Source organism: Oenanthe melanoleuca, chromosome 2 (assembly GCF_029582105.1).
Source record: "Oenanthe melanoleuca isolate GR-GAL-2019-014 chromosome 2, OMel1.0, whole genome shotgun sequence".
Lineage (NCBI taxonomy): Eukaryota > Metazoa > Chordata > Aves > Passeriformes > Muscicapidae > Oenanthe > Oenanthe melanoleuca.
The window spans coordinates 138,552,010-138,575,729 of record NC_079335.1 but is presented as its reverse complement, the minus strand read 5'-3'; the positions used below and the strand labels follow the sequence as shown (position 1 = coordinate 138,575,729).

The following is a 23,720-nucleotide window of genomic DNA, read 5'->3' as shown; positions in this document are numbered from 1 at the left end:
GAGGTGGCACAAGGATATTCACTGGTGTGGCATGATACCACCAAAATGCACAAGAGGCAACCCAACCCATCCAGGGCTAGAACAGCAAAAAAAAAAAATAAAAATCAGGGATGTACTTAGGGGCTGCTCAGTCTGTCACTCAACCAAAACCAAAACACATGCAAATTCTTGGCAGAACATGGTTAATTATTAACTTTATTTATCATCTTACAAAGTAAACTGTAACAATTCATAAAAACAAATATCCAGAACATTGAAACCACACATTAATAATAATAAAACCCCAAAACTGCAGATCAGAATTAGTCTCCATTAGGCACATTGTTGCACTAAGTGGCACCCATTTAGAAAAAGCAGCAGAGCCAAAAAATCCAGTCGCCTACACAGAGATCCAACATGAGCAAATGGAGCTAGATTAATACAGCAAATTCATAGAAATTCAGGACAAGAATAGAAATCAGGCATGCTTTTCCACAGTTGTTTGTTTTTCATTTTGCTAAGACAGAAAATACTATGTTTGCTAAAACGTTTTGATCAAGACAAAAGCACCCATATTTAGGACAACCTTTATTTTATTTATTACAAATACTGCCCTGTTTACACAGTTCATAATGGAGCATTTTCTTGAATCATGTCACAGTCAAGGAACAAAAGAAATGGTATGCAGCAATACCAATATCCTTTTCACAAATTTCCTGGCATAACCAGAGTTCCAATATTGCCTTTGCCTCGTCCCTTTTTGGTCTTACTGAAAATAGAGCAAAAATTAAAATGCTAGCCTGAGCAGTTTCAAGTATTAAAAATTCTTCACACAGTAGCTGGATAGTTAGCTATCTAAAGCAGTGAGAAAGTCAAGTCCACTTCTTTTAAGATGGGACACAAACTAAGACTGAGGAATGCATCAGTGTTATGAGACAAGAAATATTTTAAATATTCACAACTGTTAATATTATTACTTCTTAGATTAAAAGACTTCAAGAAAAAACTCTTAAATATGGAATTATTGTATCTTTTTATGACAGTCATTACTGTTATTTACTGATAACTCTGGCAATTATTGTTATAAACGGTTGTAAATAAGACTTTATACCTTCTTGATAGCAAACTTACACTTTCAGTCACATATCTGAGTCAATTCTTTCCCCCTGAGCATAACTTTACCCTCTGAAAGGTAAATATACAAGAACATGATCTGAAGGGACTTAATTCATATATTTTCAGAGATGTGACAAGGGAGGAAATAGGAAATAAAAATCAAAAAGAAGAGACAGCCTTTTATAATCAGTGTTTTTCCATACTGCTCCTGCCCCCCATATTCCCATGACTTTGGAAATACACTCAATAAAAGTGTGAAATTCTAAAGAAGGACTGAAGTCACAAACAGCTTGATCCAACTTGCTTCTGGTTCTACAATCTACATTGCTTAAAATTTACAAGATTTTATTCAAATAGGTCATCTGTATACAGTTCTAAGAGAGACATCCTGGTCAAAACTGGAAAGTTTTAACACTCTGATGCAACCAGAAGCAATAGTTCTGAAACTGCATGGTGGTTCCAGTGATGACATCAGCTCAAGGAAAAAAAAATGGGGGAAAAAAATCTGATCAAAACACAGGATGTCAAAACTAAGAAGAAGTATTTATTAGTATCTCTGATTAAAACCAGATGCCTTCAATTCAGAAACTATTTTTCAGTCAGTTCTATTTTCTTCTTCCTGCTTCTCACTAATGACCTCTTCTCAAAAGGAAGCCAAGCAGTCACCTTCAAGCCAGGTCACCAACTACAGGCTCATGAAGTCTGCACTGGCACCACTCAGCACTCAGCAGAGGCTGCAGCAATCCTCTGTGTGATGCTCCCTCTCCTTATTTCAAAAGAAGTGTGAATGTCAACACCTGAAACCTCCACATCTCAAGGCAAGGTTATTTTACCGTGTCTCATCCCTCTGTTAAACAGATAATTTCTAGGAAATGTGAGAGCTCTATTTAATTGCTCCTTGGGAAAACAAGCAAGGTAAATGGGGCTGCTGCAGGACAGTGCTCAGGCTGGCTCGCATTCTTCCACTGACTTGCACTTCTTTGCAAAGAGCTTCAGTTTTGAGGCTGTTGTCATGTTGTCTGCTCAGCTTTGTGGCTGAGATACCCCAGAAACACAGCACAGGGCAGAGCCCCACGTTTCTGTCTGGCAGCTGCTGCTCCCACTGACAGTTCTGGGCAGTGACAGCCAGCACTGCCCCAGACAATGCCAGGCACAGGTCACACACTGCTCACAAGGCAGGCTGGCTGTGACCAAGTGCCCAGAGAAGGCTCAGACAGGGCCAGGCTGGGCCACCCAACCACAGCACCTGAGACCCAGCCCTGGCCTTGGGAGATTTCCAGTGGCACTCCTGAAAAACGAGGGCTTAGGGTTTAAGGTGCTGCTTCTACAGCACACTAATTCTGTGCAGGAAAGGCAACAGACTGATTGAAATCTTATTCACATATCAAATCTTAAGTATGAGAAATTGTGGAGAAAGTGGTCTAAAGAATTGCTTAGGTGTATATTGCACATATAATGCCAGCCTGAGCTCTACAACAGAAATCAAATGCTGTTTAAACTGATCCCTGATTTTCAGATATTAATTTTTCATAGCTGGCTGATGTGGACATCCCACTGGCTGCCTCCAAAGTCTGAACTATCCTTCACCATCCTGTTCAATATGCTCAAAACTCCAATGAGGCTTTTTTTTTAATTAACAGAAAAGAATCTAAAAGCTACAAACACTAGATGTTTCTGAGCCACAAAAAAAAAAAAAAAAAAAAAAAAAAAAAAAGTGATAAAATATCACAATTAAATCTTGAAAATCAACCATGTTTTTTTCAATATTATATACCCAACATGAAAAAATAAACCCCAAAATTATTTTTACGCTAGGCACAGGCTTTAAAATCCCTGAGGAACAGAGTGGGAAAGTCAAATAAGTATCCTGGAATACCAACCCAAACATTTCCAACCCTGTTGCATCTTTTTTTGGTAGAGTTTAATTGCAGAGACATGCTCTCATTCTTGCTGGGATCCAGCTGCCACTGCTTCCCTCTGACTGCAGCCACCAAAGCCACAGCAAACGTGGCAGGAGTGAATGTGTGCTAGCAGGTCCTTCCATCCACAGCCCAGCAGATTTATCAGGGTATTAATGCATGTACAGAACTAAGCACTGGCACAGCTGGGTACCAGGCACATCCTCAGCTCCTCCACAAGCACAGGGACAGAGGCTGGGGCAATGCCACCTGAGGGAATCCCACTGAGCACCACAGCCTGTCTGAAGGCAAACAAAGCCTTGGTGCTGAAGAACAGATGCTTGCTGCTTCACTGATGAAATGTTCCAATATTGTACTTTTCCCATTGTCCACTGGACACTGTTACTGTGTTTCCTTCATTGCCTGTGCCAGATATAAAAAAAGGGCAGGAGGGAACAAGAAGAAACATGTGTTTCCAGGACTGCAGTTCCTGCCTATTAAAAGAACATTTAAAAAAAGTTATAGCTACATCCAGAATACTATTTATCCAGCTTTAAAAGTGGAAGCATTTAGCCCAGTAGAAGAATTTAAAGGACCATCAAGCTTATTTCTTCTTTAGGACTCCTCTTGCAGTATACCACGTTGTAATCAACTATTGTCTAGATTATTCTTAAAAATTAATAAATTTATTCCAGATGTGAAAGTCTTTGAGGCTAAAGAACTCAATAACATGCAAAGATTGTGGAGATTAAAAATAGCAGCAGAAGCAGGTTTCATGTCCACTTCATTTCTATTGGAACAGAAAATGCTGAACACAGTGTAGTCTCCCAAAATGGCTGAGATGCCTCCTGTAGACTTTCTCATACTGAATCCCTTACATCACCATTGAACTCTTTTAGGATTGTCTAGGCATCCTTTCTTTTAACATGCCCTTTAGGATGCTTTCTTCTTCTAGTTCTAGTTGTGCAGTCCATCCCTGGACAGCAGAACTTTAACCATGCAAGCCCCAAGCCCACTTACAATCACATGTTTCAGCTCTAATTGGTTCCAATATGACATAAGCCCATAATAAAACCTTTATGTCCCATGCAACTGTTTGTGCCTACACATTTCCATAAGCAAATAAAATAATCCATGGCTGCACAGCTTTATAACACTTTTCTGATACAAATTTCTTCTACATGAATGTCACACTGCAATTTCCAGGCCAGTCAGTCTTTCACAGAACAATCCACAATAAAAGCCCCACAGCTTTTTATACTGGACTGTACAGAAAGGTGTAACACTTGTTCTTGGCTTTAAGTGGTAGCAGAGTGCTCCCAGAGTAGCAATCCCATTTTGTAAAGTATAATGGTGTCCAACCTCAATACACTGTGTTGTATCAACCTAGGTTTGTCAATAATACATAGCTTCATGTTGAATCTAATACTTCTTTAAGAACCCACATATAGTATTAGTTTCCCAAACATAAGAGATTGTTCTAAACCTAAAGATGAATCACCACTGGAGAACTACCATCTGGAAACAAAGTACAGTTTTTCCTACAGCACAGGAAAGAATGGCATCTAAGAACTATAGTTCACCCACAAGACATTAGACCCAAAGTAGGAAATACAAGGAGAACCTTTTCATATCCATGTGAACAGCAGACATTTGAATTTCTTATGACCTGAAAGAAAAACTCTAACAAAACAGCAATCAACTTATGAATCCTTGAGATATCACAGAAAAAAACAAAAGGGGGCATGGCAGATAATCACTGTTCAATGTCTTGAGCTCCTGGTATATATTATTTCTATTCTGGAGTGCTTATTGACATTGGAGATTTAACTTTAAGGGCACATACTCATCTAGGGATGTTTCAGGAGATCTGGTCACGGGCATCAGCAAACCAAGTTGTTGTTGGATGTGAACCCACTGCAGTTTTGCTGCCTGCCCTGCTGAGGCTCTGAGAAGAGCACAACACTGCTTCTGCCACTGATGGGAGATCTGGGCACCTCCAGCCACCAGCTCAAGGACAGAGGAAGGACTCTGGCTCAGAAGCAGCACCCACCTCTGCCTCAGGCTGCTGGGCAAGTCTTAGAGCCAGCTTGGGATTTCAAAGCTCTTTTATTTTCAACCTAAAACCTTCTGTAAGCCTGTGTCCTGTCTATCAAATTGATCTTCCCTCTCTCATTATTTTCCCAACCAATTATATGGGTCTGAATTTGCTGCAGTTTTCAGTTTGGTTCAGTGAGAGCCAGAGCCCCTACAGATCACCAGCAACTGCAAATGGAAAGGCACAACATGTTAGAGTAAACCTCAAGATATATATAATACAGTTTTACTTCATTGGCTGTGTACTTTGAGGTACCAAAGGTCATAATGGCTAGTTGTGCCAAGACAAAAGACATTGCTGCAAATTCAGCAAGAGCAGCATGTAATTCATGTCACGTGAACAGAAACATGCACATCACAAAAGTAACTGTAATAAAGATGTCTTCTAAGTTTGTTTAACAACAAAAGCATCGGTGACTCCTTTGAAAGGGTGTGAGTCAGTATAAAAGCCAAAACACTACTGAGAAGCAATAAATATAACGGGATTAAAATTATCTTCTAGCACCAGAGAGCTGAGGCTGAGCATCAAGAAACCCCACATACCCTGGTGTGATTTAGAAGGCCTCCTACTGACAGTGATCTGTCCCTTGTCCTTCTTGACCCCAGCTGCTATTTAAGGAATTGGGAGCATGGTGGGGAAGGGGCTTGCACATCTGAGGCACAAAGCTGTGGAAAAACCCGTGACTCAGAACGGGTAACTTGCGCATGCCTATCCCTAAGGGAGCTGCTGCCTCCCATAACATTCCCTTAAGTGGGAAGATTTGTTCATTTGAAGAGTCAGTGTGTGAGGTTTTTCCTTCCCCTCCTTCTACCAATGTATATTCCTTTATGTCTTTAAATATGCCTACATACAGGCACACGCTGCTTGCAAAAATAATGACGTCTGTGTAGAGATTTTTACATTTCAAAAGCTACTTCCTTAAATATCACTGAAAATAAATCATTGCCAAAAGAGATGTTTCTACAGCTAAATTCTTAAGTTCCTTAATGTGTCACATTTAGCCTTTAATGGAATACACAGTTCTTGTCCACAATTTTATGTCTAAATTTTAGTTATTCTATCAGTGACAGAGTAACTTCTTATCCACCTCACCCTGTAGCACTAGGTAAACAATCATGTACTTGACTTTGCAGACCATACCTTTTACTACAAAACAATCAAAATCTGATACCAAATCTTATAAAACACATTAACAGAGGACTAAAACACCATAAACGCTGGATACCACAAAAGGACCAAGCTCTTTGAATCAACTACATTTTCATAGTTTAATGTAGCAAAACTAACTCATTGGGAAAACTGTAAGGCTTCAGACCAAGTTCAGTAGATTCCAAGTACACCAGAAAAACATCATGATGAATGGTGAAAGGAAGATGAAAATAAAAAACTAGTCAGAAACATATTGCATGGTTCCGAACAGAATCTCATGTGTTTAACACAGCAATACACTCTCAAATTCCTAAAACAGAAACAATTTATACCTTTGACATACAATGTCAAAGGACAGAGACACCAATCACTCAGCCTCTCCCATTCTTTTGATATTTTGAAAATCCTGGGAAGAAATTAACCATTCTTCTCACCTATCCCTCAACTGCCTCTCTTTCCCAAAAGAGAATGGCTTGAATACAGTGTTCAGGAAATTACCCTGTTGGATCCAGATTTTTCATAGCCCTGAGCTGCAAACCCAGCCCTGGAAAGTAGGAGAGAAGTATTTTTGTCTTTGGCTGGTGACTACACTAATTGGTCTACAAACAACTTTTTTTAAGGCAATTTCTGCCAGAAAAAGCAGAAAGTGCAAGGCTGGAACAATTCTTCCTTGCTTCCTCATGATTCTTGCCTTGCATCAAAAGGTGAAGAGAAACAGCTTCAAAACGTTTTCCAGAAGATGGCTGCTTAGATCAACTTGTATTCAGGAGGAAAGGCAATCACTGTGTTCCCTCGTTTCCTCGGTGCCTTGCATCCTGCCTTGGGATTTTAAGGTGACTGCACACGTGTGCTGCAGACAGGAGCTGCTGCCCATGATGTGTCTTCTGGCAAGCTATGAATGTATCCTTCACCACCACATGTATTGTATGATGGAATTCTTCAGCTGACACACTCTCATGGAGTTACTCCCTTTTTGTTGCAAATTCAAGAAAGCACTGAGGAAGCACAGAAAATGAGACACAGGTATGGTAAGTTCTGCTCTTCATTCAATTACCTGATCTTAATGATATAGTGAAGCATCATTTAAACAAAAAATGCTTGAAGATCCCTTCCCATTTACTCAGTAATCCAAAAGAAAGACTGTTGATCCCTTTATTTAATGCTGACTCTTCTTTTTTAAGCAAGCAATGAAGATGCCAACAATTTTTTTTTCCATGCAGGAGACAAATATGCTCACTGGTGTGTGACAACTTGGTTTAAGTTAAACTGGCAGTATCAATGAGACTGAAGCACATACCTAAAATGCCTTGCTGAACTGAGACCATACTCTACATAACTTTCACAAAAGCTATGTCCAGCTGCTCACTGAACAGTCAGGAGACAATGTAGATACTGGAGCTCTTCCATATTTGAAAGCTGTGTTCATACCCCAAAAAATTCAGTCAATTTTCACATTTTATAGAAAGAAAAAGAAAGCCTGGTGGCTGAGAAAGTATTAATAATGTGAGGCCAAACATTCATCTGAGGACCACAGCCACCCAATCACTTTCATAAGAAGGCTCACTGTGGGTTGTTCTACAATGCCAAAGAATGGTGACTGAATTTTAGCTCTGCCAGGGAGCCTCATTATTGCAATACTGATGTAAAACTTTGAAAAAATATGCGCTATTTAACTGCATGATTACAGCTGCATATACTCTCAAAACAGACTTCAATAAAAATAATAAAAGATCTCATCAACATTCAAGGTATTTTCATACCTAAAATCAGTGTTAATAAGCAATTGAACAAAATTATTTTCAAAGCCATTCAGTTCTGCTCATTTCCCTGCTCCTGACAGAACCAAAGGAAATACTCGTCTACAGATATAAACAAGCATATACTTCCATCGAAAAAAAAAAACCCAGGAATTGTTTAATTGACAGTCATATACCTGAGTGATGATCATAATGACAGTATTAAAATCATCACAAGCACCCTTACCCATGCTTGGATTCTAGCTCATTTACATAAGATGCAAATTTACTGCCATTATCAAGTTTTGCATACAAAAACCAGTAACAAGATTTTAAGGGAAACAATTTCAGAACCAAATACCTGTTTAATGCACTGTGCTTCACCTCTCATGTGGCATATTTTTGCTGACTATCGCTAAAGTGCACAAGGTACAATTAAATCCAAAATTTTAAAACTTGGTGTTACAGCAGATCTCAGGTATGAACCCACTGCAGGAGAGGCCAAGTATGCCATTCCAAGAACCACATACAGCGTGTGATCCACGAGAAATGTGCTGGGCAGCACAGAATTACTTATCAGGGTGGAAACTTAGGGGGGAACCACAGAATGGTTAAGGATGGAAAGAGCCTCTAGAGATCACCTTGTCCAGCTCTTCCTCTCAAGCAGGGCTACCTAGAACAAGTTCCAGAACCACATCCAGACAGGCTCTGAGCATCTCAAAGGACAGGGAGTGCACCCTGTGCAAGCTTGTAACCATGTCTCACAGTAAGAAAATGTTTTCCTTACGTTCAGTGTACTTACATAAATTATTGTATCAAGCAGAAAAACTGGATTAAGATGTTTCTATACATGCACACCTTCCCAATGCATACTGTTCAGAGCCCTGTTCTCTGCAAGATGCAGTTATTTCTGAAGTTTATAGCAGACTGTTGAATTGATCCAACTTTAAGTGCTACAAAAAGAAACTTATTCAGGGGAAGGAGGAAAAAAAAAACAAACTCTAGGAGATTTTCTTCCTTTTCTTGTTTCTTTTGGTTTGTTTTTTTTTTTTTTGTTTGTAAACCCAGGCATCAGTGGAATCATAACCCACCTGCAAACAACAAGGCAGCAGTGACAGTGAAAAGGACTTTTAAACTCCAGCTTCATGGCACATCATGTATAACCCTGAGCCCTGCTGTTCCAAGTTTGGCTCCCCAGGAAGCTGCATTTTGTGGGTACTCAAGTTGACACCAGAGGCTAAACTGGGCATAGCACTTGCACAGAGCAGAGAAGAGGTGCAGGATACAGCAACCACACAACCCAACTCTTCTTCTCAATATAGGCCTGGTGCTGGAAAATAGGTGCAAGTAACATGACCCTGCCCCAGCTGGCACTGCACTCCCCACAGCTAGGAAGTTAACACAACCCTTTATTTTATTTCTTCTTTTCCACATGCAAGTGTGAAAGCAGGCACGCTTCAGTATGTCAGGGATGTTTTACAGCCATGCTGCACATTGTGCTACATGGCAGAGCCAGGGAGGGGCAGGTTGGGAGCAGGAATCTTTATATAGCACTGAGAGCAGTAATTCAGCCCCTGACAGTCACATGAATACAGCCCTGCTGAACACAAACAGTATCTCTCTCTGCTATTAGGCTATTAGGCAGATAAGGCTCCACTTTGGATTTGAAAGACTTAAACTGACAAACGATCCTGGCTTTTCTTCACCCTGCATACAGTGGCAGAGGGCTGCAGGAATCTCAGCATTTCCACTGCTTATATAACAGGTGTACTCATAAATATGCAAAGATGATTTGAAGATACAGTTTCTAATCCATGCTTTATGCCTGAACAATTTAAATTGCTTTCATCATGTAGACAGCATTGCCAGCTCTTTGCAAGTAATTCCTTTATAATTTTAGGCTCTGTTAGCTGTATTTTTGTTTAGTGTGGATTTCACGTGAATTGAGAGAAAAAAAAAATCCACCCACACTGAATGGGGATATAATTAAGAGAAATGCATTTTTAGATGGAAAATAAATGTCATGACTTAGCTCCAGATCAGATTTCAAGAAATTTAAGATGCACATTTTCCATAAATGCCTCGCACTGCACGGAGGATACCCTAATCTAGCTCTAAGCAAACATGACAAACTAGAACTAAACAACAATAACCAAAAAAGCAAAATAGCCCAAAAAGCATGGCTAACAGAACACAAAACTCAGCTAGTGTCTCTGCAGACTGCAAGTTTCAGCAGTTAACAAGTTTGTTACTCCAAGACAAAAATTTGTCTGAAATCAACGTAAGAATAAAAGATTTCAATTTGCAAGATATTGGCCATGACATGCTTCAAGAGCAATCTTTTCTGTGAAAAGATGAAACAATAGCAAAAGGGGGCATCACATTAATTATCTGCACGATGATCCTGCACCAAGTTTACTGTTTAAGCAGTGGTGGAAAGAGAGATGACCAAGGAAGATGGGGCAGGATGGTGGAATGACCCTGACAGGCCACACCATGGCCAGATGGCTTTAGAGAGAAGAAAGTCAGAAATTAAACAATGGAGGGGAAACAGATAGGTGAGAAAAAGCTAAAAACAAAAAGGCACATATAAGTAAAAGTAAAGTAAAGTAAAAGCTTTCTGTCACACAGAAACAGGTGATACCAACCATTAAAGGACCAGAAACATTAAAGAGCTTTTGTGTAATGAGTTCCTTCCAGCAAATGGGTAACAACTCCTCTAAATATGGACTGGTTTCCCAGTCCTGAATGAGGTCCCCATCTTTCCACTGGGATGCCATCATGGCCCATTGTTCATATAAGTAAATGCTCTGTCTCAAACATGTTCTCTTAGTACCACCAACAACTACACAGAAAGTGAAGAAAAAGTATCTGTTTCTTTCTGCCATACACCCTAGTACAGATCCTTAAATATTACAGACTGTTTCTGACTATTCACAGACCTAGTTTTAAGGGAACTACACCCATTAGTGCAGTCCTGATGCCAGCATAGCTTTGCCATTTATTTTTAGGTGAACTGGACTTCATCCTGAGCGAAAAAACAAATACAAGAATTTATTTTGGAAAATCTTATACTCTCTCCTTATTTAAGCACCTGAATATGAAGCTTCAGCTTTTACATTGAAAGTACTTCCATACTGTTATTCTGGGGAGACTTCAATCACCTTTCAACTGTAATTCCTATTACAATTTCATTGTAATTCCTACTGTACTCTCCTAGCAGCCCAACTCCATGAGGTGTGGCTCCTTTATTGTCTGTGCTGGGCTCAGGGGTGGAATGCAGAAACCAGTAGAGGGGAGAACCCAGCCCATGACAACAGTCACACAATATTCTCAAGAGGAGCCTGGAGAAGAACAGGTGCCACAGTATCTCAGAAGGATGTGGCCACTTAGATGCTTTATCCTCTCTTAACTCTAACACAACTATATGAGCAATTTTTGAGGAAGAAGGACACATAGTATGTTTCACTAATACATTTAATGAAAGTAGTAAGACATTTAGGTAATTTAGAATTAATTTAGAATTTAGTAAGACATTTAGGCAGCACCTACTGGTTACCATCTTCAAACTATCACTTTTTATAAGATCTCATTAGCAAAAGAACCTTTTACTCTAGAGAAAATCAGGGGAGATTTCTTTGTGTGTCTATGTTAGAGCAGATTTATGACAGAGTCAAAAAACCTGTAAAATTCAGAACAGAAAGCTGCTCATGGTTAAAAAGCTCACTTTAAAGAAGAGTTGGTTTCTTATTCCCAAATTCAGTCTAATTTAGTCCTTGATACTCAATCTGCTTGCAATTTGTGAAGAAGGCACAAAGGATTAAGCTAGTTTGGTGTTATTTCTAGTATATATCCTGTACTAGAATAGCTCACAAAGAAAGTCAAATCTGAACCTGGATTTGTTATTTACCAGAAGTAACCAATTACAATACTTAAAAGCCAATGTGCATTTGAAGAAACATACATGTGAAATTTCATGTTTTGAATGATGTACAACAGACATAACACTGCAAGTGATCAATACCTTATTGTTACATCTTATCAAAATACACAGAAAAGCACTTTGCAGGTCAGCCAAAGCCAGACCACTACCTAGGAATGACAAACAGTAAGAGGACTTTATGTTTCAGAGAAGCTGTGGTTTTTGCATGATTTTCAGGACAGAAAAGAGCCCAGAGAATTTCTTCAATAGTACAAAGAGTTCTAGGAACCAGCTGGGATTCCTCTCAGGACTGAGAAACTGGCACTGATGAGAAAGGGTCCAGGCTCCCTATATTTGTTTGAAAGGTATCCTATGGAGAGAAAACTCTTATGGATTAGGTTACCACAAGTTACCAAATGTCTCTGAAAAGTCCAGCAGTCAAAGATGAAATTTAACATTGCTGTGGCTGTTTCTGGCTGAATGCATCCCATACACAGCTTCCTCACTTTTCCCAAGGAAACCCAAATCACCTTGCTCAGCCACACAGCATCTTTGGCAGAACAAAAGCCAGACAAGAGGCTGATCTTCAAAGCCAAGGAAGAAATACCAGACTTGCCAGGAGCCCTCATCTTCCTCAAAATTACCACCAGCCACAGCATTCTTGTGCTCAGGAAGAAAAACAGTGTCTGGGTTAAGCAACAACAAATATCTTCTCCCACTGCAAACAAAGGAATATGTTCACTCTTTCACCTTGCTCCAGAAGTGACTGCTGGAGGTCAAAGACACCAGCTTTGTGAAACTCCCAATAAACAAAACAGTTCTCACAGATGTTCAGATGGCAGCACGAAGGCACAGAGCCACTTCTGCTGCTCCCACACCCTTCACCTACCACCACAATGAAGAGGAAACTCAAGTTGCTGCAGTCAGCCACTGGGGCAGGAGCAAAGACAAAGAGCAAAGAGCTGCCTCAGGCATAGGATGCAGGAAGGATTAATCTTCAGGGGAAGTGAGCACTTTCTTCTTTTTTATCCAAATTATTACAATGGACAATATCTTTACATAAAAGCCAATGATTAAGCAAAGTACAATAAACATTAAGGAAGCTTTTAAAAATGTTATTTTTCTGCCACTTCTTGCTTATACAGAAGTCCCCTGAGCAACAGGCAAATATATGAGTAGCCAGTATTTAAGCAAGTATTATCAGAGTGGCTGCCTTTGATACCCTCTCAAACTGCAATGTATGCACATCCTTGCAGTGTTCAATATTGACTTAAAACAAATTACTACTGCAAGTAAATGTCAAGTCATCTCTAGTAAAATACTGCAAACATAGTAGAGCTGAAATTCTAAGATGTTGCAATGCCTTTTGGAGTTACTATGAAAACACATAACGTAATATTGGACCAGACATTTAAAAAATACCACTACAAAAATACTTAAACCAGTATATTTCTGGTCAAGGGTGGCTTCAGTGGTTTACATACCTACATAGACACACAAACTTCTTACATTTAACATGTCTTAGAAAGGAGCCATCCATCAGTTCTACTTGTGGGTAGATTTTTTTTAGAAAGCTGTTGAGTCTTCTCTTCTAAACAGTGTTTCAGTGTTTATCTAGAATTATTAATATTATCTGTCTTATCTTCAACCTCCATTTGTCTAATTTCCATTCCTAGGAGTTCAATCTTCTCATGTTTATGAGAACTGTTAATGCTTTGCAGTACAGGAAAGTACTCCTCCATCCCCAACAGAAGACCTCTCAAATAATCAAAATAAACTCCAATCTTCCTCCTGGCAAACAGTGTTTATTAAGACTGCTTTAATCCCCAGTGTCCATGCCTCTGCTCTTGGTCACTCTTCCAGATCTCTTCTGAACTGCTTGTCCAGTTCTCCCAAGCCTGTGGCATGGATACACAAATGACTTAAGTCAGAATTTGTAAAAGGCACAGATAGAACCTTTGACTGGAATATGCCAAACTTTAACAGCATAAAATTCATAAACATAAAACACAGGACTCTTTTTCATCATCATAAAAAAAAATATTAAATTTAACTGCTGATAGTCCCATTGTTGTAGCTCAACATAACAAATCACCCTTTTCTATTACAATACAGAGTCAATTTGAAGTAGAGCAAATTAAAGGTACTGCCTGTTATATTTCCTCTCAGAAAGGAACATCACTCCACAGTCCAACAGTACTTTTTCCTAAAAAAGGTTAACCCTCACTTCACAACACTCAGGAAACTTACAGCATCTACTAAAGAAAGAATTATTTTTTCAGCCTAAAAAAATATGGCAAATGAAACTGAGCTCTTCCAGCAAATTCAGCAAAGGGGTTTGCCATTATCACCATTCAGGAAAGAGCAGGGATATTTCTACATTTTGCTGTTTCGCTCAGTCACTGTTGTTTGTTCATCCTCAGGCATCTGCTAAAGAAGTACAGCATTTCAAACAATTTTTATTTCAAGATTCTTCATTAAATTTGAACTGCTTGCATGCCACCACAATGCCATAATTTTATTTGTTCACACATTCATCAAAAACACTTGATTATTTAAATATTTCTTTAAATAAGGATAAGAGGGATGGCACATAAAATTCTAAATTTTGCTCATTCTTCTTGCAATTATAGCAATGAAAAATATGAGTTAATATGACTAAGGATGTCCCCTCAAAAGAAAATAGGTAAAGTTTTATTATTTGCCGTTACCAGAAAGAAATTTTCTGTACAACTCCAGGGCTGCTCAGCAATGTGATGTGAAAAGTCCAAAGAGCAGTTTGGTCTATTTTCTCACTAAATGGCAATAATAGATGCAATATCCCTGCAGCCATCCTGCTAACACCATTTAACTCTTCCTGGAGGGTCCACACAGATGGAATTGTCCAGGGCTGCTTTCTCTGAGGAGACTTGCCAGGGTCTCTCAATTTTGCCAGGCTGTTTATGGACACATGGACATCCACACAGTAGGAAAAGGGAGTATCAAGAACACTTTGTTTGGGTCTCTACACCAACCAAAAGTCTCTGAACTTTTGCTGGTCTAAACAAACTTTTAACCACCAGCCTGCCAGAAAAAAAACAGGCACCATTACTTACACTTCAGTATTTGTCACAGAATTCATTAAGAAACAATTTCCCTGGCTTCTGAGCAGCTCTTACCAGACCAGACTTACAAGATCTTTTTTTGATATTTTAATCTTAAATACAGATCAAGCCAAGATTCGAATGAAGAAACTGCAGATGTCACAGTTTAGAGATAGGGACTCCAGATTCAGAGAGAGATACAGGACTAAACAAGTCCTAACATCCACTTCTGCTTACATACACAGACAACACTTGAAGAATCCCTCTGTCCCCTCCACTGCCACCATTCTGCAGACCCAGCCATACATATAAAAGCAAAAACCCCCTCAAGCATCCTAAATGATAACTTATGTATGGTTCAGTCTTTGGAAATCAAACAGCCCCTTCTCTTCCAAGGCATCAAGATCCTTCATGAGATCCTTTCTCTAGTTATCCAACCACTTAACACAATCGTCTTAAAAAGAGATCACTGAAACATCTTTTCAACATTAACTTCTGTTGTAAAATAATGTGGCAATTAACCACACCCTGGCACCTGATGCTGCCCTAAGCACTGCAGGTCATGTGTCAAACAGACTGTGCCTACCAAACTGCCAGGAACCAGCAAATGACTCTGCTCTCCAAAAAAGGACTGCAGGAATCACCGGGGCACACCTCCCTCCATCCCCTGAGAGCCATGCAGAGTGCCCTGGTAGGATTTCACATGGCTTTAAGGCAGAAACCTCCTCTTCTGTGGCAAGAGGCTCCAGCTAAAGCCATGGCCACTGTCTTCCCAGCATCTGTCTCAAGCTCTATTGCTTTAAGTATTTCTGCTCCTATATTTGCTGTTTTATTGCAGAATATCATAGTGTCCCCAATATGTTTCACACTGTTTTGAAGCCATACTTAATCCTAGTGATAAATAATACTGGCTAGCAACTAGAAGCCCTAGCTAAGAATACCAGGGGAAAAAACAAAAACAAAACAAAACAAAAAAAAAATTATTTACAGAGGTCTAAAATGAGCAATTCCCCAATGTGTTGCACCAAGTGGAGTTAGATAGAACCAGTTCCCATCATTTAGTGTATGTTTACCCTAGTAATACAAGGAAAGCCCAGAATTCTGCAGAGAGCAATCACATTTTGGAAATGCCCTGCACCACCACAATCAAGGAGAGAACCTGGAGCTGTGGTTAACAATCAGCAAAGGCTCTTCACAAGCCAGGAAAAGGCTGCTGCACCCAGACCCCACACTGGGGCTACTGACTGGAAGGAGGTTCTCAGGAAAAAAAGGGGAGAAAAGAGGAGGCGGGGGAGGAGAGAAGGCAGAATGGGATCATCATGAGTTTGGCAAAAATGAAGCTCACCCTCTGGGAAGATAGGGGAATATACATGCATAATTTTACATGGATTAGGAGTTTGTGTCAAATCTGTGATGCGCTGTGGTGAATTCTTATACTGCAGTGACTCATCTTGTCTGACAGTTGCTGGGGAATTAAAGCAGTTATTTTTAAAAAATTATATGTCCTGCTTGACGCGTTATACAAATAGCCTCTTAAAAAATTAAAATGTAGCCAATGCATTTTTAAGTACAGGAGAGCTATGGTACATTTAGGAACCTGTGTACCATACCACAAACATCCACTCTGAGCTAGTAAGACCTAAAGGAATCTGCTGATATCTCTTCAGAGAAACAGTGATCCTGCTGTTCCCAATCTAAATCACGCATCAAAAATTAGTTTTAGACATCATGAAAACACTTTCCCCCAAGAAAGTTTAACCACAAAGGAAAGAGGTGTGCTGAATTTGAATTCCTCTGATACCAAAAAGGATATTTGGTTTGCTGGAAGCACAGTGACTGCATTCCCCTCCTGATGGATTAACAAAGGCAGGGCAACACCTTGCAGGGAAGGCAGCAGGTTGACTCACAGCCATAGGTGCACGCAGGTTTGGCAGGGGAAGCAGTGCTGGCTCCTGCTCTGTGCAGCACAGCCACAGACGTGCCCTGAAGCTGCAGAGGGCATTCCCTGCAGCTGTGCTCTCCTTAGAAATACACTGCTTACTCCCCTAGAAACACACTGCTCACTCCCTGCTTTGCCTATAAAACTGACACCCCCTCGGCAACTTTCACACCTCCTTGGGAAAAGTGTTTGGAGTACGTCAGTTGTGTAATCCAGTAAAGATCATCTGAATGATCTATTAAGTGTAACCCTTGGGCATCAGTGCTGCTCAACATCAGCTGGCAATAAAGGTATATTTACAGCATGCCTTCAGGACAGCTGTTCTGGGAACATCCTGGAGATTTGCATAGTCTGTTTTACAAGGCATTACCATGTACTTCTACTGAAGGAGTGGCAGAGAATTCTTTTGACACCCATTAAAAGCCCTTAAGACCAAACAGCACAGTGAAGGAGGCAAATAAAAATATTTAAATTTTTTTAAAAAATAATCTTTCAAATTCCAGTGCCTTAAAATACAAATGGTAAACTCATGAATGAATTGAACCTGTTTTTGAAATAACCAGGTTATTGTCCCTCTCCAACTTGAGTACCATCAGAGAAACAAAATAGCTGATGAGAGGAGATTCATCTTACAAAGAAAAGTTTCTGTTGACAGTGCTCTTGATTTTATCATAATTTCCATTATATCCAGTATATTTTCCTAAAGTCCTAGTCTTCCATGTAACTTCCATGAAAATTTAAGCCTTATGTATTTGGAGTAAATTAGTCCTTTCTTCTCCAGAAAAAAATAACTGAAAACATGAGGCAGCTGCATCCTAACAGCTCAAAAAACAAGAAGTAAATGTGAGTGTTAAATTTCTTGGTTCATTTCTCACCTAAACACCTAAACTCAGGAAGTATTAGCACTCTGTCATTGCACAGGTGATACTCACTTTCTAAGCAGAGCACTATCTCTCAAGTAGTGAATTAAAAGGATGACTCTATGTCCCAAATCACAGAGGTGTGCTAGTTATTGAAATTTTCACACTTTAAAACCTCTCTGCAAGTGAAGTCAGCTGGCAAATGTTAGGGGAAAATAAAAAGAGGAGTTAACTACACATCTCTGGTCTCAACCCAGCAACTACAGGCAGACAACAAAAGACATAACTTAAACCTAATAAAATAATAAACCTGGCCAGAAAGCGACTCAATCAACCCAAGCAATATTACCAAATATAATTGAGCCAGTCAATACAATGAAAGCAAAGGACCAAATTAATTAGGTGACTGCACGTCCAGTGCCTTTGGGAATAAGTAATCGCTTATTAAAGATCTGCTGAGCCTTTTTTTGAAAGTGCTCTTTGCAGAAAAGTTGAGACTTTCAAAAAAAGAAACCTGCTATGTCTCATTTGTTTAAAATGGAAGAGGACTGGAAGTATAGTATGGAATTTAGGGAGAATAGTTTCTGAACAGGATGGTTTTCACATTTTCCATGTGGTGTCTGTGGTTTTTTAAGTGTTTCTGCTATGTTATGTGACACTTGGATAAAATACTGGAAGAAATATAGAGCATCTTTGCCCAATTAATTTTGGTTCATGAAATAATTGGAAGGGCAATTTAACCTTATATAACCTTAAATTGAGGGCAAAATGAGAAAAGTGGGACAGAGCATTTTTTAAATTTTTAAGTGTTTTTAAGAATGAAGGGGTTTGTAGAATGCCTTTTTTATTTTTTTTATAAGACAGCACATTTCAGGACTCCTGGTTTTATTTAATCAGTTCTTCAGTTAACAACCCCCAAGCTATTCTAAAAAACAGGATGATTCATCTATTTCCACCCAGTACAATTTTATACATCGTTAGAAAACTAAAACCTCGTAAAATCCTAAGCAGCCCTGAAGAACAGCTACTGCAGAGTGACATGTTGATTGCATCAGCCTAGAAGGGCTCCTTCTGAGCCATGCAAGCCTTAGCAGCTCAGGGAAACTACCAGAGTGTCAAAGAACATGTACACAACACACCAGCATCAAGCATGTTCACTCAAACACAGCATAACTAATGTCTCCAGAATGTCTGGAATCAAGGATGATTCCAAAACTTCCAATATTTTAAAAAAATTGAAAGTGCTGTTGAGCTGCTGTGTCCTGAGAAACACAGAGGCAATATCCCCTTCCCAAAATAAAGTGAAAACACCAACAAGAAGTGTGCTGTTGATGCCTTAGGCTGAATATAGCACTACATGCCACCACATCACTGTGAATGTCACTCTCAACATTTCAGAGTGCCAGGCTACCTCCAGCTCTGTGTGGGACAGGCAACCAGAGGAACCTGCTGAGCATTGCTGAGTCTGGCTGATCTTCACCTTCCAAGTCTTACTAACGAAACTAACTAAATCTAAAATGGTTATTCTCATTTGCATCCACAGTACCTTTTAAATAGCTATGTTTAAACAAAAAAAAAGGCCATTCAGACCACAGCAAAGGGGAGGTGGAAGGCATGTGGCTTGGCCACAGTAACCAACAAGTTAGGATTATCACAGAGAACAGAGGCAAACTTCACAGAACACCATTAAATGCCTTCCAACCTTCCCCTTCCCTTTCAAAAAACAAGCAGTGCACAACTGCTAAAAAAAAAAGAAAAGAAGAAAAAAGGCCCTTTGCTCCATGGTCTATAAAGCATGTGCTATCTGCCCAGCAGACACTTCCTGAGGCTCTCCTGCCACATCTCTGCTGCCAGTGAGGCTGTGCCGAGTGCGCAGCTGAACGAGGATTCAGGATTTGGATACAGGGGTGGGGAAAGCACCACGGCCAGACTGAAATGTGCCACGGGACCAGCAGCGAGCTCTGTGACCACAACCCTGCACAGTGCCCGTGTGCCACTGGCACAGTAACCAGGCCTGGGCACAGGGACACAGCTGTGCTATGTGCAGTTTGGAGAGGCACTGCGTGGGCAGGACCCACGCTATCACACTTCCTAGAGCTAGGATGGAGACAGCTTTAGCTCACAGCTGAGGAATAACCACGCAACAACCCTGCTGGTGCTCCTCTCTTTCCCACAAAGCAGCAGCTCTCTCTCAGAAACTGTTCCTAAAGCTGCACTCTCCATAGCAGGTTTTGGCACGGACAACCACGTGGCTTGGGTACAGGCAGCAGCTCTAAGACAGCATCCAGAAATGAAAACTCACACTCAAACAACGCAACAAATACAAGGTTTCAGAAATGCAGCACTTGAAAAAACGTCTTCCTAGCAAGTCTGACTTGGGAAAGCATTTTTAAGAAAGGCAACAATTACAGCAGCCACTCTGCTGCCAGTGTTATCGATGAGACCCAAACACATTAAAGCATGCAGCTGCCTATTGCCTCCAAAAGTCTCCTGCTCCACAAAGGCAGCAGAGACACCCTAACACATCATGAGCAGAACACATGTTAAAACCTCAATCACATGAACTTTTATGCACTTGCATAAGTGTATCTCAGTGAAAAAAGGCAGTGGACTGGCTCATTACAGCCAACTGAAGCACAAGTATAAGGTACTGCACGTTCAGGGTGTAAAGAGACACAGAATTGCCTTGAAAACCATTTAACTCAGGAGTAGCATGGCCAGAGTATGAGCCAACTTCTACAGCACAATAAAACCATACAAATTACTGATCCCACTCTCTTTAGGGACTATTTTTGGGAACAGGCCAGGAGTTGCAACATGCCTAAAGGTAGGAGCATTAAGCAGTAAATTATTTCATTTTCTCCGGCACTGAACACTGTCATGTACTTGATTAAGAACACACCAAGAGCAGCCTGGGGGAAGAGGCTGAAAATGTGATATTGCCTGTTCTTTACCTGCCTCCCAATCCCAACTGATCCTCATTTAGGCTGCCACAGTCAGAACACATGAGCCACCCCGTGTGCTGGCTGTAACGCCAGTGGCACATAAAGAAAGATATTGTCAGTTGCCTAAACTCATTCCAGATCTAGCTGCAGGGAAGTCACGGCAGTGCAGATACAGATGCCCAATTTCAAACCACGTCCCACTTCCTCAGAGGTCTCTTGGATTATGTCTACAGCAGCAGAAACTACACTGTAAAACTGTATTACAACTTTGGTACGCTGCATTAGCATATTTATTGAAGGTCTATGCCAGTTTGATTTCAGGTTTTTTGTAAGCATTTACTAACAGATATTTTAATTAGTATCTCAGTGTTGTGTAGCCAATGATGTGACACACACCAAAAAGCATTTTCTGCATAAAGCGACGTTACATGTGCCATGATACAAACAGCTCTTCCCACCCTCACTACCACCGACGAGGGCCAATGGACTGGCAGTGCATCACAGAAAGGCAATACTGTATTTAACTCCTCTCACTTCAAGTTTTCAGGGCACCATCAAGGAGGGGGAGGCACAGAAATGAGAGCCACAAGCAATCTCAGTAGCTCATTCTCTTCACCCTCAAAGCGTTAAAAGGAAAATACAATGTCAACATCAGCTCCTCCCTGCTGATGAAACTGGCTCCAGCGCATTTTACTTTCTGGCTCGGAGCCCTTACAAACCGTTACAAAAAGACAGAAGACAGACAGACAGCTCAATATATCGACCACTTCCAATAACTAATTTGGGACACACTGGGTCATTTGTCCCTTCTATGAAGTGCTGTAGCCTCTTGGTGGTGAACCCTGGTATGTGGGGGGCATTATGGAAAAAAAAAATAAAAATATAAATAAATAAATAAAGGGACTGCTAATAGCAGATTTGCGTTTCAGGAAAGAGCCAACGCTAGCATCAGTACGTATGAATACTGCCCACTCTCTTCCTCCGGGAGGCACCGATCACATCTGATACACTACAGCCGTCTCCACGACTCTGGTCGCTCAGCGGCCGCCAGCGAGGACACTGACAGCACTCCTCGCTGCCTGCTGTCGCTCCTACACATGGCAGCGGGAGCGGGAGCCGGGCTGGGGCTCCTGCATCCTCCTGCCACGGCAACAGCTCGGGCTGCGTGCGCGCCTTCCCAGCCCGCGGACCGGCGGAGCATCACAGCCAACCGCGCCGAGAAGCCACCACGAGCTCTCAATTATACATTAAAAAAAAAAAAAAATCCCGCAATTAAAAATATATATATATCGTTTCGTCTGAGTGACCTGACTGGTATTGTCCACAACGACCTTATCGGGGGTGTTTTGTTGCAGCCGACACACACACGCTGCGTGGACTCCGTAGGAGTCTCTGGACTCTGGATGCGGCCACAGCGGGCTCTGGCACGCAGGTACACGGCACGTTCCCGTGCAGCCGCGTTTCCCGGGCAGGGCAGGAGCCCCTCCGAGCCATCCCATCCCCACGGATTTTTCCAGCTCCCGCAGCACCGCGTGCGCGGCCAAGCCCCGCCGGCAGAGCCCCCTGCCGCCCCCGCCCGCGCCGCGGCGGAGCGCGGGGGGCTCGCAGGTAGAACAAAACCCCCAAGCCGGGGTCCCCGGCAGCGGCAGGGGAGCCCCGGGCGCCACGGGGCCGGGCCGGCACCGCAGGGCCGCAGGGCGGAGGGTGCGCGATGGGGGAGCGGGCCGGGGGTGCCGCGCCGCCGCCGCGCCGCCCGCGCCCAGCGCCGCCCGCCCCGCCGCGCCTTTACCTTCGGAGAGCTCCAGCTCCAGCTCGGCCAGCCGGGCCCGCACCTCCAGCGGCAGGGACACGCTCTCCAGGCTGCGGTCCGCCATGCTCGCGCGGCGGGGACGGGCTCTCCCCTCCTCTGGCTGCCCGCTCTCCCCCTTTGTCCGCGGCTGGCGGGGCGCGGGAAGGCGGCGGGGCCGCGGCGGGTGGCTGAGTCCTCCCCGCGGTCTCAGCCGGGCATGCAGGGGAGGCGGGCGGGCGGGCGGTCCGCGCAGGGGGGACGGGGCGCGCGGAGGGAGGGAATGCGGAGGTTTCTCCTCTCCTCCCCTCTCCTCCTCCTCCTCCTTCGCCGCCTCCTTCAGCGGGGCCCCGCCATGGCCGCTCCCGCCGCCCGCCCGCGATCGCTCCGCATCGGCTCCTCGCCGCCGCCCGGCCCACCCCCCGCCCGCCGCCGCGCCCGGCACACCGCGGCGGCGGCTCCCCCTGGCCTCGCCCCGGCCCCGGCCGCGGCCCCGCTGTCCCCGCCCGGCTCGGGCTGGCGGCGGCGCTGGCGCTGCGGTGCCGCTGCCGCTGCCGCGCCTGGGGCTGGCCGGGCACTGCCGCTGTCACATCCACGTGACCGCGCCGCGCCCGCGCCGCCCGCAGGGGGCGCCCTGCGCTGCTCGCGCCGCCCCGCCCGCCCCGCGCGACCGGCCGAGCGCACGAGGGGTGCGGGACCGGGGCAAGGGCAAGGGGCGTGTGTGAGGGGACCAGGGACTAGGGGGTGTGTAAGGGCTGTGTGCGGGACCGGGGCAAGGGCAAGGGGCGTGTGTGGGACCGGGGGCGTGTGTAAGGGGACCAGGGACTAGGGGGGTGTGTGAGGGGTGTGTGAGGGACCGGGGACCGGGGGGGTGTGTGAGGGACCGGGGGCGTGTGTGAGGGGACCGGGGACCACGGGCAAGGGTCGTGTGTGAGGGGACCAGGGACCACGGGCAAGGGGCGTATGTGAGGGACCAGGGACCGGGGGCGTGTGTGAGGGGACCAGGGACCACGGGCAAGCGGCGTGTGTGAGGGGTGTGTGAGGGGTGTGTGAGGGGTGTGTGAGGGACCGGGGACCGGGGGGGTGTGTGAGGGACCGGGGGCGTGTGTGAGGGACCGGGGACCACGGGCAAGGGGCGTGTGTGAGGGGTGTGTGAGGGACCGGGGACCGGGGGGGTGTGTGAGGGACCGGGGGCGTGTGTGAGGGGCC

At 43.1% G+C, this 23,720-nt stretch overlaps 1 protein-coding gene across 4 annotated transcripts in view; it reads right to left on the bottom strand.

The window, feature by feature from the left end:
* Nucleotides 1-22,966, bottom strand: part of DIP2C (disco interacting protein 2 homolog C) — a 306,400-nt gene extending 283,434 nt beyond the window's left edge. For 2 of the 4 annotated variants that reach the window (XM_056484528.1, XM_056484530.1), the window contains exon 1: nt 22,515-22,966. In XM_056484528.1, the coding sequence (XP_056340503.1) occupies nt 22,515-22,599 (85 nt within the window). In that variant the 5' untranslated portion in view covers nt 22,600-22,966. The remainder of the gene's footprint in view (nt 1-22,514) is intronic. The other 2 variants (XM_056484527.1, XM_056484531.1) reach the window with 2 other exon arrangements.
* Between the last annotated feature and the right edge of the window lie 754 nt (nt 22,967-23,720).